A 15,174-nucleotide genomic window follows, 5' to 3' on the forward strand; every position below is an offset into this window, starting at 1 on the left:
GAATCAAAGCCTCGATTTGTGCATCAGCTGAGTTGGCGCTAGAGCTCCTGCTGGCGCCTTTACTGGTACGTTTGACAGGAGCCTTGCCTTTGCCCTCGAGGTCCGTTGATGCGCCCTCTACCAGGATTCGAACTCTTACTCTTTCCATTCTTAGCTTCGTTCCAGGTCGCGTGCATTTGGCTTGTTGTGTTTATCACGTCTGTCGATGCTCTGCCATGCGCGATCCGGAATCGCTCGTTCCCTATATTCCATCCACAATTTGCCCCAATCGTATTTTACCCAAGCAACACCGCCTGGCATAGGATGGTTGGGTAAAACTTCATCGATGCTTCTGATAAACTTCTCCATCTCTTTCACCTCTCTTGCCAGTGACTTTGCAACCTTTGAGCTCCTCACGTATTTCCGTGCTCCAATAAGGGCTCCTAAATCCAGGTAAGCTAACCTGGCTTCGTGCCGTGCTTTTGCCTGCAATTTCAACGGGCACATTGTCATCTCCGAAAATCCCAGTTTTCATATTATTGTACTTGTAGGCCCACATCTGCAAAGTACTAGATTGACACTATCTGGATTGGTCCACAAAGCACTTGCCTGTGCCTTCGACTTGTTCAATGTTTTATGTAGATACACGAATTCGGATTTACGGTTCGCCACGCTGGGGAATCCCTGCGGGAGATAATTGACAACTGTCCTGGAAGGGCTGTTAGAAGCAAGGGAGAATGATTGTGGGTGTGCTCAAGTCCAAGTTGTCTCCCAGAAACTGCAAGAAAAATCCACGTCCCTCTGGGGTTCTGTAGGGTCGGCAAACCGGATATTTTCTTTTCTCTTGCCTATGTGAAGTCACTGTCTGTCACCCGAGTACGTGCACAACCTGATAGTCTTTTGGGTCTACGCTTAGTTCAGTTTCCGACATCCATTGTTGTCGGAACGCGAAACTTGTGCAAGTCCCAGGCTTTGTTCATCCTGAGTATCTTGCTAGTGAACTCCATTCCCAAAACATGTCATTTCAGTCCGGATAGGGCAAAGCATTTAGTCTGACGTTGGACTTGAAAAGCCCTTTGCGTGACTCATAGCTTTTCTTGCATCTGAACAAGCGACTACGCTCTTGTGACTAGCTCACTTCCCGAGCGTTGTGCCATCCCATCCTGTTTCTGTGGAAGTTCGTTTGACACTACTGGCTTCTCTGAGTTATTGTTGGTAGAGCTGCTTGCATGTCTTATTTGGCACGGTATGAGCGGAAGCTGAGGCTTTCGTCTGCTTCCCAGCCACTTTATGGGACCGAGCGAGATGAGCCATGGAAGGGTAAATGCCGGTACGGCGATACTACATTGAAAACATCCGAGGTTCTGCGATGCCCAACCTGATGGCTTAAAGATAGGAAGGTGCGGTGGTTCGAAGTGGTTGTGCAGGGTAGTATTAACGAATTATTAGCAGCAATCAATCTCCTCTCCTTTATCACATGTGAAATGCTTTGCATCTATGGTAGGATGCGCAAATGGAGCGGTGGGAGTATACATCAGAGCGGATTTCGGAGCTATACTTGAAGTATCAACTGACAGTCTTTTCTCACCCGCTATAGCAACACGCATGTCTACGGACACCTGTATGCGGCAGGACAGCAAGTTGCAGGGACGAAATCCTTAGCATCATGTATCCCAGCTCACACTGATTCAGGTATCGACTCATGCATCGGCCTCTTCTTGAACTGAATTTCAGGGCCATCCATCAATGAGACGAAAGCATCTACTACTTGAAATTGCTTTAGGTTCGTTTTGCCCCAACCCATTTCCGGGCTATCTTCCCCCAGGGTCGGTCCAGTCGCTTTCCTCAAATCAAATCACAGCAGTATCTTAGGGACTATAAGGTGAATTTCCGCCAGTGCTATGCTCCTACCCGGACAGCTACCTAGACCTGTTAGAAACGGTTGAAAGTTGGTCCGCATTCTAGTTACCATCGCTTTGGTAACTCCTGCTGCTTCGTTTTCAATCCGGCCCTCGGGTCGAAAAACCCCCAGGTCTCCATAGGCATCCCCGTTATTGCTGTCATACTAACGGACTGTACTTACTACCGTTCCTTCAGGGTAGTGGTCGTTCAGAATGTCGATACCACCAGCAAGGACCTGCCGAGGAGGCTCACAGGTCCCCGCAGGGACAAGGCGCATTCCTTCATCGATACATGTCCGCAGGTATGTGCAGTTCATCAGCGCTGGACCATAAACCACATCTTCCGTCGCCTTGAATGCCTTTTGGAACTCGTCAATAAGTTTGCGATAGCATCTTGGTGCTCTAACTAGGTACCAGACGATGCTTGAAAGGGCGGTCCGAGTGGTATCAGATCCAGCAACGATTAGCAAGGTAGCCTCCGCGCGAAGCTCATCTTCGGCATGCAATGGGCCAAATGTGCTGGGATCTTGACCTCCCCACAAGAAATAGAACACGCCTTGACGACTTTCGTGCTCAGAAATGTGCTCCTACTTTTTATATAGCTCTAGTCATTTTGCAACACTATCAAAGACAAAGTCGTTGAAGTTTCGTACAGTTAGCGGGGTGATGACCTCACGAGACGATCAAAGCCGCGAGGTTTGCATCAAACAATCAGACGTAGGAAGGGTGAGCAGCACATCTTCATTCAAAGTAAGTATACTTTCTTTCACGTCCAATTCGCCGAGAAGCAGATAGGGGACGCCCCATACCGTGTAGTAGAATTTCAGATAGTGCCTGATGTTATCTGGCATCTACCTCAAAGGGTTATCACCCGGCTCCTTGATGTCGAACGATCGTCCAAAGCTAAGATAGCCCATGATATCGAACACAGGATGGCCCATTTGCTTTTCAAAACCTATTGAGGCAGACCACTCTGTTGTGCTATCATGTGCTTCTAACAAGATCTGGTGCCACCGGTCGATATGCTGGCTCACAAAACTGGAGATAGCAGTAACTGACTGTTCAGTGAAGCACTTGTTGAGCATCTTGCGTCTGTGGGCGTGATCTGTAGGATCTATGGTGTTCAGAGTTGTTTTCTCTCGGATATTCTTTGTCAATTCCAGGTAGAACTTGCTCCGCCGAACATTGGACTTCATGCCATATATGGCTACGAATGCGTCTGGCTCACAGAATAGAACTAGATCGAGTGTGGCGCGGATCCTCTTGCCATAGATCTGGAACAATCGCCATGGCCAAACATGGCGCTTGCTGTTGGCCGTGTGATACCACGATGGTATAGCAGTCGCTCTCGCCCAGAAAGGTCCAGGTACATGTCGTAGAGGATGCAAGTATATGTTCTAGACCACGTTTGAGATAAACTGCTGTTCGTATCAGAATATCTACTTTCATCCTACCCAACTGCCGGAAAGAGTCGCAGGACGAACAAGAACAGGCACGAGTGCCAAAATCCAGAAAATTCCTCCAAAATCACTCGGATCTAGAACACATATGGCTAGTATTGTCAGGGTAACGCGTGGACGAAGTTGAACCAAGTGTTTTGCGTGGTTGATGGAAAGAGAAAAACTGGACATAGACTAGCAGCTTCCCGCCTCCTGCAATCCGTCGAAGCGGTGCTGTGCCCCATGCAATTCCTCGTTCTTTATTTATCCATTTACCAACCTGAACCAGTTCGACCTAGCAGTAGCGCTGCAACTGCGGATGGACGACCAATGCAAACCGTGCCACGCCCGCGCATGCGCATATGCTAGGGAACAGAATGAGAAGAAAATTTCGAGTTTATGGTACTTCGAGCATGTGCCTATCGATTGTGCAATCATATTGACATCATATGAACATTCTGGGTGGTTGTGTGCATCAAGACGAGGCTTGAAAAACAGCAGATGTGAACTGGTCTCCTGCCTCGAACTCTGAAGGCGGGTGCAATGTGAGAAATCATTGAATCAGCGAAAGAAGAACTTCAAGCCTTGCGAAGCAGCTGGTAATTCTAAGACGAGTTAGTCGATGATATCACTAGCATTCCAGGAAGTGATAAATCTGTAAAGGATGTACATTTCACGGCATACTGCAAACCTGTCGCGATACTTGTCTGAGTGTTGGTGGGCAAGAGCTGCGATGGAACAGGCAGTGAGGGGTGCGTGCTGTTTGGTTGGTTGGCTTAGGCGAGTCCAGTAGGTTGGATCGATCCCGCGATCGAATCGAACAAGATCGATGACACGGGATTAATCCTCACGAGCCCAGTCAGCATATGCTATAGCAATCGTCATGGCGAATATGCTGCTCGCACTCGATCTCCGCGACGCCCGAGTGCTGTTTTCTTCGCAGGTGTATTCAATCAAATAAGCACTTACAATGTCACGCGACGAACGGACGCCTCTGCTACAGCGCTGGAGCGACGATGAAGACACGCGACCGGTGATTATGCCATTTTGTTTGCAGTGCAGCAGCCGTAGTTGACACTTTACAGACCCTCAAGCTCCTGGATCATCCCGACGAAGACCCGCGAGCATGGCCCCGATGGAGGAAACTCGCGAACGTGGGTGTGATAGCCACAATGTCGAGTATGCAACGCGAACCAGCTCGTCTTTAAGATGCCTGACAGCCACACGGTTGTCAGTCCGCTCGCGAGCTCCATGTTCACACCCGGGATTTCTGAGATCCCTGAAGACCTCCACACGTCCCCTAAGGCCGTCATCGCAACCACTACTGACTTTGTGATCTTGTTGGGCATCGGCCCTCTGATTCTCGCACCACTATCAGAGACATTTGACCTCAGAAATATCTACCTAATTTGCTTCGCCATTTTCGCTCTTTTGCAAATTCCCACGGCGCTTGCGCCAAACATCGCATTCCTCATCGTTGTGCGCAGCGTGTCGGGCTTCTTTGGCAGCGTTGGCATTGCAAACGGAGGAGGTACGATCAGCGACATGTTCATACCCATTGAAAGAGCCGGGGTATTTGGCTGGTATCTCCTAGGACCATTGCTAGGCCCCACCCTGGGTCCATTGTTCGGTGGCTTCATCGTGCAGCGTCTCGGTTGGCGGTGGATATTTTGGGTGATGACGATCGTCTGCTCGGTCAATACGCTGGCAGGGTATTTCTTCCTCCGCGAAACTTATGCGCCCGTCATTCTCACACACATGAAACACCGCTTCGAGGGTAGTAACCGCGCGGACGATGCAACCAACTACCAATTCGAAGGCGAGGACTTGCGTCCGCTGCGACAGAAACTCGCGCACTCACTCGCGTCCCCCGCGTATCTTCATTCAGCCTATCGTCGCTGTCATGAGCGTCTACCAAGCCCTCATCTTCGGGACGACCTATAGCATCTACACCAACATGCAGGACATCTATTCGGGCATATATGGTTTCTCTACCGAGAAAGTCGGGCTGCTATACCTCGGACCAGGGCTTGGGTTCTTGTTCGCTGTATGGTTTCTCGTTCCACGAATTGACGACGTGTATAAGAGACTTACGGCCAAGCACAAGGATAAAGGGCAGCCCGAGTTTCGCTTACCCCTTGCAAACATCGGGGCCTTGTTCATCCCCGTATCGCTTTTCTGGTTCGCGTGGTCGGTTGAGAGGAAAGTTCACTGGTGTGCGTCCATCGTGCCGACGTTTTTCTATGGCATCGGACAGGTGATGATCTTGAACACTACGCAAAACTATTACATCGACTCGTTCGAAGCGTATGCAGCATCCGCAATCGCAGCAGGGACGGTGTGTCGGTCGATTGTTGGAGGCCTAATACCTCTAGTTGCACCGAGCCTGTTCGAGAAGGTAGGGTATGGATGGGGCATCAGCGTGTTTGGGTTTGTCAGTCTGGCGCTGGCACCTGCGCCCGTGTTGTTCTACATTTTCGGTGAGAGGGTTAGGGGAAGTTTCGCATTGAAACTGTAAACGGTCGATTAAGTGCTAGCAAAAAAGGCGTCTGCTGGCAGCTTGTACTCGCTTATGGTCATGGTGGTCCACTATCGCAACTTCCATCAACGTCTAGACCCACCTACGTCCTCACCACATGTACAAAAGTTCGGCAAAAAAAAAAAAAAGAAAAGAAAAACAGGGATTCCGAAGCCGTCACCGATCTTCGTACTGGTCCGCCGGTACACTGCTTATATATGGCTGAGCGGACGGGAAGCCTAGTTCTCTCTGCTCCACTCGCCACTCAGACCGCTAAAAACACCCTTTCCGGAAAACCGGTCACTTGGCTGAATACACCGTGAACCGTTAGATTCGTCGGTTTCGGAATTCCCGCGAGCCTGGATCTATATGCACGTACAGCGTACTTCTCACGCGACGGCGAAGAGGACATCGGCTACGCAGGCTATGAGGCCACCAGACGAGCGGGTTTTGTAAGCAAGGCTGAGCAACAAACTCGCAGCGCTCTCAACCAGAGATATGCAGAGAGGTCGAATCGCGATTAGCGCGAGAACTACGCTGAGACAGACTGTCTGATTGGCTTCAGGCGCGCTTGACAACACCAGGAACTTCAAGGCTCTCACGAACCCAATTACTAATCCGCCCATACGCTGTCTACCACTGAGCGGACAGGAAGCCTATGATTTTCCCAATCATATACTACAAAAGTCTTCAACTCAACTGGATTCAGATTACCCACGGCAAAAAGGCACAAGACCGTACATAGAGTCAACATTGGTACAAGAAGGGACCAAAAACATGCAGAAGCAAGTAGCTTGCTGGACTAACATACACAGCCCCAGCTCAACCAACCTCTAAGCGTCCCAACGCTCCCAAAGAAGAACCACGAATAGTACAAAAAGCTCGCGTGCGGCCGCCCATTTCCTCCCAAGGAATACTTCACTCCACTTCGTAACAAAGTGCCCGAGACCGGTGATGAAGATCTGTCGCTAACAAACTGTTCTGAGGTCTAAAACAAGTGAAGGTACCTGTTGAGATTGCGCAGAGTTAGCAAAGCTAATACGGGGCGACTTTTATGGTCAGATTGCTAGATTGTCATCACTTGCCGAAGCCTCGGATCGTAACAAAGTGCCCGTAGGCTTCTTCATTCCACCCGCCTTCAAGAAGCTCCAACACTATTCCTCCAACAACCAAGGTATACGATTGCGGCATCCTTGCTCGTGGTCACAGGCCTAGCAGCGTGCTAGTCGTGTTCGTCAGGGATAGATCGTGCCGCGAGTAGTGGATGGGATGCGCGCACGCCGACGAGCTAATGCTGTGCTCGAAGAGCTGGATCGTCGAGTCAGTGTGGACGCTGTAGTTATGTTAGCAGAGAATGGAGATGGAAGAGAAGGTGACTCACAGCAAGCTTCACGTTACTGCGGTTGTGCTTGTGCCGAGACGGTCTGCCAGATGCAGTAGCCCGGGTTTGAGTGGCTGAATTGGGATCGAAGACCATTAAGGTGAGAGTGGCGAATCCGAGAGATTCAAATGCGAGGTAGAAGAGTCACGATGCAGGCCAAAGAGCATGTGTGGCGAAGAGGGCACTGTATGAAGGGTCGAAGTGGTTAGAAGTGGAGAAAGGTGAGTGTAGGAGAGATGGACGGTAGAGGGCGAAGTGCAGCTTCATATAGTGCAGAGAACACTGCCAGCTCTCTCCTTCCTCTCCTCAAAAGGCCGCCCTTAGAGGTTACCCGTTCGCAGATGCAGGCACAGACTTACTTTCCAAAGATGGTGCAGTCGCGGATTATTACACGTGGCAGCTATGGTCAGCCTAGGCTACCCAATTGGCAAGGACATTGGACTTTAGGTCGCTCTTGAATAGCAAGACCAAGTTTTTGGAAGGTTCACGACGGCTAACTCGAAACAGTACCACAACAGACGCGCAGGAGACTAAGTTTTCAGTGTCCTCCAGTCGTTCTTAATTCATGGGCTAACATATTCGTTGATAATTACAATTTTACAGGCCGCTTAAGAGGAATCCCAGTATATTCGTTGTCACTGGTCGTGTTCTACAGGCACGAGAAACGTGGAATATCTCCAGATTATCCTTTGGTGCATCCGGACAATCCAATCTTTAGACACTGTTCGACTGCATGCCAGTCCACCGTTTCTCCAACTCATCAGGTTGTTCCATGCTACGTGCACATCTTGTAGAAACACTGTCTGGAGTTTGATCACCCTAGAGCCTTTTCAATTTTCCGACGGCCTTCCCTCCCAGCGCCGGCACCCGCCCATCTAAGCAGCGATCGCAGATCCAGCATACAAACTCCCCCACCAGAAGACTGTATCACCATTCTGCATTTCCCACTCGAATTTCTCATCGCGGAAAAAATGTTGAAAGTCAGTGTCGAGGATTTGACCCCTGGTTCTAACGCACCATACCCACGCCGACTACCCGCGATGCTATTTCCTAGCAGAACAAGGCTTAATGTAGAGAGCTTAAGCAGGGTATAATAAATTACGCAAGGCACAGTGTGTCTCCTGCCCAGCCTCAGAACCTTCGCAGCAGCCGCACGAAATACAACCACAGGATCATCTCCGCTCAAGTCCGTACAAGATCCTTGAACGCAGCAACACAACAGTAATCACCACCCACAAACCATCACTCAACAAGTCCCAACGATGATTCCAAAGATTACTTCTATCAGATATTACAATTTAATCCTAATCCTACTATGCACATCCCCCCATCTCAGGTAAAACGGGTTGCCTTCTCGCCAGATGGCAAGCAGCTAGCATCCGCATCAGACGACGGGACAATACGGCTCTGGCACATCAGATTTGGGGAGCTACGACGGATACTTAAGGGTCATTCAGGCCAGGTGTGTGATGTAGCCTTCTCATCAGACGGCAAGCAGCTAGCATCTGCATCCAGCGACAAGACAGTGCGGCTTTGGCACGTTGGATCTAGGGGACATTAAATTTCATCCTTCCATGTCTGCCTACATCATGCTAGACCTCAGCAGCTTGGCCGCCATCGCTAAGGCCTTTATGTACCAAGGTAGCGTCAGATATGTTGAGGTACGCAGTGAAACAGAGAACGCAACGTGAAAGCTGCGGTTGGTGCCGTACAGCCTGCCACAGGTCTGCAGGATTTAGGAGTCTGTTTCGATGGTGTATTGGCGAGGGTGGTCGCTTTTCAGATTGCCTCGAAACTGTTTCCGGTCTCCAGTGAATAAAAAAGAAAAAAAGAAGTAGCAGCTGGGCTATAACCAGCTCCACGACTTTTGACGGAACGGACAAGTGAACTAGTTTCCAGTGTCTCATGGTTGTATGTAAAAGGAATACCTATCTGCCGCCCGCAGGGCCTATATTCGGCCATGGCGCAGGTTCTACTGTGGATAGCTAGCGGTATTGTATACGGGATCTTGTTATAGTCGGTGTGGCATAGTTGTGCTGCTAATATAACCTGATCTGTTTCCCGTTCCCGGTTACGGTCCCTCGACAGATGGTGCACATTTCCGTTTACGGTCCCTCGACAGATGGCGAGGTGGAGAGGAAAACTAGTTCTCTCTGCCCCACCCGCCATGCCGACCCCTAATTTTACCGTCCTTGGTAATCAGTATCCGGGAATTCGTCTGCTAATTACCCATATACAGAAGTCTGACGCAAGAGCGGCGGCAAGGAGAGCCTGCTTATTGGCCGCTGAATTAGAAAGGTGTGCGCGAACTGAAACCGTGCACGGGGTGCTGAGGCACGGTATCTATCGCATCTGCCTCGTAGACGTGTAGAGGTAGAACAATCACAACACTAAGTAGATACCTATCAATAATCCAAGTAAGTAGAAATTATCTATAGACCTTAGAGACCTTAATTCTAGAAAATTTCGTGTTAATATTGATTGTGGGCGTCTCTGTAGCCTCATGTTTGTGGCCGAGCGATCATGTTGGGGTGTTGCATGGTCTGACGTGTTGCACAAACTGCTACCGGTATAATAAGACACGATACCAGTAGCGCCGGAAACTCGGAAGGTGGAATTGGCTACTGCCACCCTGAAACACGATTTGGTTCCCCGAAGGAGGCGGCGTAGTACCGGTTGACGTCCTTAAATACACCAAGCACTTAGTAAAGGCACACTACTTACACCCCTGGCGCATTATAACATCTTCTCTGCTTTATCAGCCTCACCACCAATCTTAACAATACTATGGCGTCGTTCCTTAGTTGTCCTACCGAGCTCACAGAAACCATCCTTAAGCAAGTGTCATTTCGTGATCTTGCGACTGTGAGCCTCGTTAACAAGAAGCTACACAAATTCGCAACATCGCATCTTTATTCACAAATCAACTTCAACATCTATCGAGATAACCCGCGCCCTATAATCCATCTCACCCGGACTATTTTCAATAAACCTGAGCTAGCGAAACTCATTAAAAGTGTGCGTTTGCGCGATGGGGAGGAGAGTATCCAGAGGATGTGGGAGCCGGGAGATTGGTACGGGCAATACAAAGTGCCTCTAGCTTCTCCGCCGCATCCGGCAGCAGATGATGGGTTACCTGAGTTTGTCTCATTTATTACGGAATCTGGTCTCTCGTACGCCGATATCTGGATAGACAAACTCCAGGTGGGTGACCTAAATGCCTTTGTCGCCCTGTTGATCTCCAAATTACCCAATCTCGCACGTTTTCGTGTTGGGTATGCAGTAGTCCTACCTTTCCTCGGGACCAGGACAAGCGCGAAAACCAAACCAAGGATCGTGTATAATGACGCCTTTCTAGGGAAGCTTTTCCAATCTGCTGTTTTCGATACATCGAATCACGGGCTCTCTCGGTTTAAGTACCTAGAAGAGATGTTTTACCCTGGACCTCTAGAATCGGACCCTGGCCCTAATCCGGATTTTTGTAATCCTCAAGGCCTGTTTGCTTTTCTTAACCTTGCGTCCATGCGCAGCATTTCGGGTTGGTGTTTCAACCCCAAGACGTTACCGTTCACCTGGCCATCGGGCCTACCGGACCTAGCTAATCTCACGTCGCTATCTCTAAAATACGTTCACATTGATTTTCTTGCACAAGTCCTTGAAAGAACTTGGAATCTCAAGACGTTGAGCTGGGAGTGGTTCTACATACCGGATTACGGCGATCAGTTCAATACGGACACACTTGACCTCGATAAATTCGTCGAAGCGTTGATTCAGGTGCAAGAGACTCTCGAGGACCTGACAATCAAATTCACTAACTGCATGGGGACGTGGGATCCCGACGTCCAGCGTATTAATGTCCTAGGGTCCTTGAACGGTCTTCAACGGTTCACTAGTATCAAGCGATTCTGGGCACCGTTCCAACTGCTGCTTCCGGACTGGGAGTCCGATGCAAATTGGGCCCGCCGGCTGGAAGACAGTCTGCCACGCAATGTTGAAGTCGTCACAGTCACAGATTCTGTTGCATCGGCAGATGGTTATCCGTACGATGAACCTGACGAGTGCGCTTTTCTCGGGCGCTGGCTCCATGAAACGGCAGCGACGAGGACGCCGCACCTCAGCGAGGTCATTGTCTATATGTCGGATTGGTCCGGCTTTCTTAAGTCTTACAAAAGTTTTGATATGGTCCACCAGGTATTTGAGGGGACGAATGTGAAGTATAGAATTATTGATGAGGATAAGGAGGTGCGACTATGGGAAGTTGTATGAAGAGGCCAGCGGATATGAAGGGGCTCCGTAAATATTAGCATGTAAAAATATGATTTAGAGTACCATCGGCCTTCGTACTACCTGTCCTGGAGCAACAGACCATGCTCAGAAACTCTTCAAGCTATTGTGGTTAGCAAATGTTGACAGTCATGATTGCCCTGCGGGTCACGTATGACGAGATATAGCTCGCACCATACAGACGAAGTAACAAGACTATCTGAAATACCACGCATTCAATCGCCACTCATCTTCAACCATGCGTCTTGGCGCCTTCTCGGTGGCTATCTGTTCAGAGGCGAATGGTTGACTTTACCCATTGCGTGGGCCAATATACTCTACTAGATTACTTTGCTGAAAGCATCAGTAAAATCGGCATTTTCATTATCTATATTCGGACAACACATTGTTCCGAAGCATCTCAATCTGGAACTGTCAATTCTAAAACTTAGCAATCTTTTCACCTATAAAGGTACATACAAAACTCTGTTGCCCGATATTTATAGGCGCTAACATATCCTAGTTAGGCAGAGCCTGTTAACCGTTCTGTGTCGTGTTTCCGGTTACGGTTCCTAGACAGACGGCAGGGTGGACAAGGAAGCTAGTTTTCAGTGTCCTATGGTCGTATGTGGAAACGACAGCCAAATCGTTGCTATATATACACGGCAATTACAGGTGAATTCACATCCACAGGAAGCCGTTATCGTCGCAGGTGTACGCCCACGGTCTAGAATGTTGCGGAGTAAGGTCCAAACAGCGCGTAGGGGATATCATGTGTGCAGAAAATAACCGTCATAATGCAAGAATACCGTCGCCGTGGCACGCCTCAATCCGACGACACGGTGAACCTACACTCGTTCGTCACCTTCCCGGATCTCTTCTTCCAAGTTGCGGTCTCCTTCACCGCCACCGCCACTGACCTGCTCCCTCCCCTTCGCACTCCACTCCCCAGCGGTGCTATCCATCCTTCTCGACTCCGTCTCCTGATCGCCAACCCTCGCATAGCAATCGTCTTGCTTGATGCCTGCACAGCCTCTTGGTGTTCTGCACATCTTCCGCGCCTCCTCATCCGCCGTCTTCCATATCACTTCTCGGACTTCTTTGCCCACTTTTTCGATTGCATCCATGGCCCATATCACGTCAAGATGCTCGTACCCTTCGATGACCTTGGAGTGTACTAGATTGACGTATGGTTCACGTCCACGTTCGAAACGGCGCAGGAGCCGGCGCCCATCCACGAGAGCATCATTACCGCAGACCCAGAACGCGAAAGGTGGTGTCCGAGGCCCGTACCACGCGTACTTTGCGCGATTACTGTCGTGGTTGTGTACATCGATAGCATCGGCGCCAGCTCCGAGCTCGTCGTCTTCATCATCTGACGATTCGTCAGAGCGCTCGCGTTGCTCGTCCTCTTGCGCATCTTCCCGGTCCTCGATGATCTTTTCCTCCCTCGTGGCCAGAATGCATTTTTGCTTCGCAAAGCACTCCCTACCGAGCCACCAGCGCATGCTCTCGGCGCTGACGTAGACAGGCGCGAATTGGAACATGCGGTCTCGAAGGTCTCGCTCCCAGCGGTCGTCTGTCCAATTGAAAAGGAAACTGAAGACACGGTAGCCCATGGCACCATAGAATCGGGGCGGGAGCAGCGAATGCATGGTCATCATGAATGGAATGAAGGCATGGATGCCGAAAATAGCGCGAAACATGCCTGGGCTAATCACGCGCATGAACTTGAAGTACATTTTGCCAATGAGTGGACCGGCATAGGCGGCTGGCGCAAGGGCACAGAATACAGAAATCTTGTCGCCAATTTCTGGACGTTGTTCTTTGGCGAGAGCGACGAGCGTTTGTGTCGTGCCTTGGCTGTGCGCGATGAGCCCAAGCTTCGAGAAGCCCGTTTCGGCAAGGACGCGTGAAATGAGCGCAGGGAGGTCCATGACGCCCATCTGTCGGATGTTCCAGGCCCACATACGCGGGTCTGAGTAGGAAAGCATGTTGTGGCGCGGTTTGAAACCACACCTGTTGTTCCCCAACCAAACATCGTAGCCTGATTTGGCAAGGAAGAAGGCGAGACTGTCGTCGTCGTTGGTACAGTAGGCGCCTGCAGATTGCAATAAGCCGTGGATCAGAAGGACAGGATACTTCTTGTCGCCGGGTTCGTACTGGGAGCCTGACACACCGTCCGTAGAAGTAGCATTGTTAAAGACATCCGGACTGTTGGGTGTACGCTGCAACGGGTCGCTCCGTTTGTACTCTCGTGGGTTATAGATGTGCCAGAGTTCAATAATAAAGCCGTCTTCAGTCTGAACTTCAAAGATCTCGCAGTCGAGGCCTACACGGCGCGCATAGTAGCGAACGTCACAGGGGATTTTGTCGGGCCCGCCTTCGAGGGGTGTGAACTCGTCTGCTCCATGAGCATTGGCTTTTGTCTGCGAGTGGCTCTCCTTTTCCCATGCTTTTTCAGCTACCCGGCGAGCTCTCTTTCTCTTGTACTCTTCATGGTAGAATGGCCGGTTTTTGTTAGGATCTTGAAAGGTGAGTCGCATCCACTGCCTCTTCGCAACATCCGGCATGCTGGTAAATAGAGCACCGAGGATGATGACCAGAAGAAAGCAAAAAGAGAGTACGGCTGAAGTTCCTCTGAAACACCAAACTTGGAGCTTGCGAAGCACCGAGGGAGGCCCGTACATGGGGAGTGGTGGGAAGAGTGGGTTCGTCCTTGATGGTGGTGTTTGACTTTGGAGCGGAGCATCCGTCTGCCCTTCGTCACCAGCCTGCGAAGGAGAGGCGTCTGCTGGGCGTGCGCCATGTATCGTACCATCCTTTGCTTCACGTGCCTCGCCCGCCACCGGTGCGCTCTCGGAGGGGTCCCTGTCGTCGATTAGATCCCTTAGTCTGTTGAGCTTCTTAGCTTCGTCGATAGGAACTGCTGGTAAGCGTCCGCCATCTGCGGTCACAATGACGGGATCTTGTGCGGTGATGAACTTTGCCTCGACAGCTTGTGTTGAGCCAGTAGCGTCATCTTCTTGGGCTGGGGCAAGATATGCCAATCTTTCAGCTTGGTGGGCGAAATCGATGGCAGCTCTTGTTTTTGATTTTGTTTTGTCCTGCGCGTGGTCGACATGGTCCCGGACCTTGGTGGCGGTTGCCATGCTTGTTTACCGTGACGAAACGGCTGGTGGATCGGTCGAGTTGGTACCGCGGAGCAGTGCCATGTGCAAGTTGGGCGAGTGGAGACGCTGAGCAGACGAGTGCACCCACCGCGAGATGCACAGGATCAAATGCAGAGGTTTGCGAAGATACAGCTGAACAGGATGGACATGCGACCAGGGCCGTGCGAAAATTATTTTCAGGTTACCTATGTGGCTGAGAGATCAACCCTTTGTTGATACGGCAGGGTTTCGGTGCGGGACTTGGATGATGTCACAGATTCCAGGCATTCTGCAGTCTGATCCCGCACATGCGTGAGGCCGCTGGCCCACAATCGCCAGCCCATGGGCAAGCGTGGACAGCATCGTTGGGCGAGCATGTCTGGGCGCGATGCCGCGATCGCATGCAGGGTGGTCGGCGCGCAAGCAGGCGCCAGGGGATGGCGACGAGCCGCTGCAAGACGGGCTCCGCGCGGGCTCCTGGGCGCGTCGACGGCCCAGCCGTGGTGTGTTGGGCATGTGACGACGCGCTCTCCAGGCCGTC

The 15,174-nt window shown here is 50.7% G+C and overlaps 4 protein-coding genes across 4 annotated transcripts; 3 read left to right on the top strand and 1 right to left on the bottom strand.

Annotated features, from left to right (window-relative positions):
* Positions 1–4,157: 4,157 nt before the first annotated feature.
* Positions 4,158–5,837, top strand: CC84DRAFT_1195078 (MFS general substrate transporter; the record flags this gene model as incomplete). Its single annotated transcript, XM_018181388.1, has 4 exons — positions 4,158–4,352; positions 4,405–4,493; positions 4,540–5,193; positions 5,228–5,837. Exons 1-4 carry the CDS (start codon positions 4,290–4,292, stop codon positions 5,835–5,837), a joined length of 1,416 nt encoding a protein of 471 aa, XP_018039512.1. The 5' UTR covers positions 4,158–4,289.
* A 2,696-nt stretch (positions 5,838–8,533) lies between these two features.
* CC84DRAFT_1086368 (WD40 repeat-like protein) lies at positions 8,534–8,779 on the top strand (the record flags this gene model as incomplete). The annotated part of the gene is made up of 1 exon (XM_018174156.1): positions 8,534–8,779. The coding sequence occupies one exon, from the start codon at positions 8,534–8,536 to the stop codon at positions 8,777–8,779; it is 246 nt and encodes an 81-aa protein (XP_018039513.1).
* A 1,166-nt stretch (positions 8,780–9,945) lies between these two features.
* On the top strand, positions 9,946–11,484 carry CC84DRAFT_1241026 (uncharacterized protein; the record flags this gene model as incomplete). The annotated part of the gene is made up of 1 exon (XM_018184039.1): positions 9,946–11,484. Exon 1 carries the CDS (start codon positions 10,006–10,008, stop codon positions 11,482–11,484), a length of 1,479 nt encoding a protein of 492 aa, XP_018039514.1. The 5' UTR covers positions 9,946–10,005.
* Positions 11,485–11,973: 489 nt separating this feature from the next.
* On the bottom strand, positions 11,974–15,129 carry CC84DRAFT_1162917 (alpha/beta-hydrolase). Its single transcript, XM_018178125.1, has one exon. The coding sequence runs from the start codon at positions 14,631–14,633 to the stop codon at positions 12,330–12,332; it is 2,304 nt and encodes a 767-aa protein (XP_018039515.1). The 5' UTR covers positions 14,634–15,129; the 3' UTR covers positions 11,974–12,329.
* Between the last annotated feature and the right edge of the window lie 45 nt (positions 15,130–15,174).

Source organism: Paraphaeosphaeria sporulosa, assembly GCF_001642045.1.
Source record: "Paraphaeosphaeria sporulosa strain AP3s5-JAC2a unplaced genomic scaffold CC84scaffold_3, whole genome shotgun sequence".
In the NCBI taxonomy this organism is placed as follows: domain Eukaryota; kingdom Fungi; phylum Ascomycota; class Dothideomycetes; order Pleosporales; family Didymosphaeriaceae; genus Paraphaeosphaeria; species Paraphaeosphaeria sporulosa.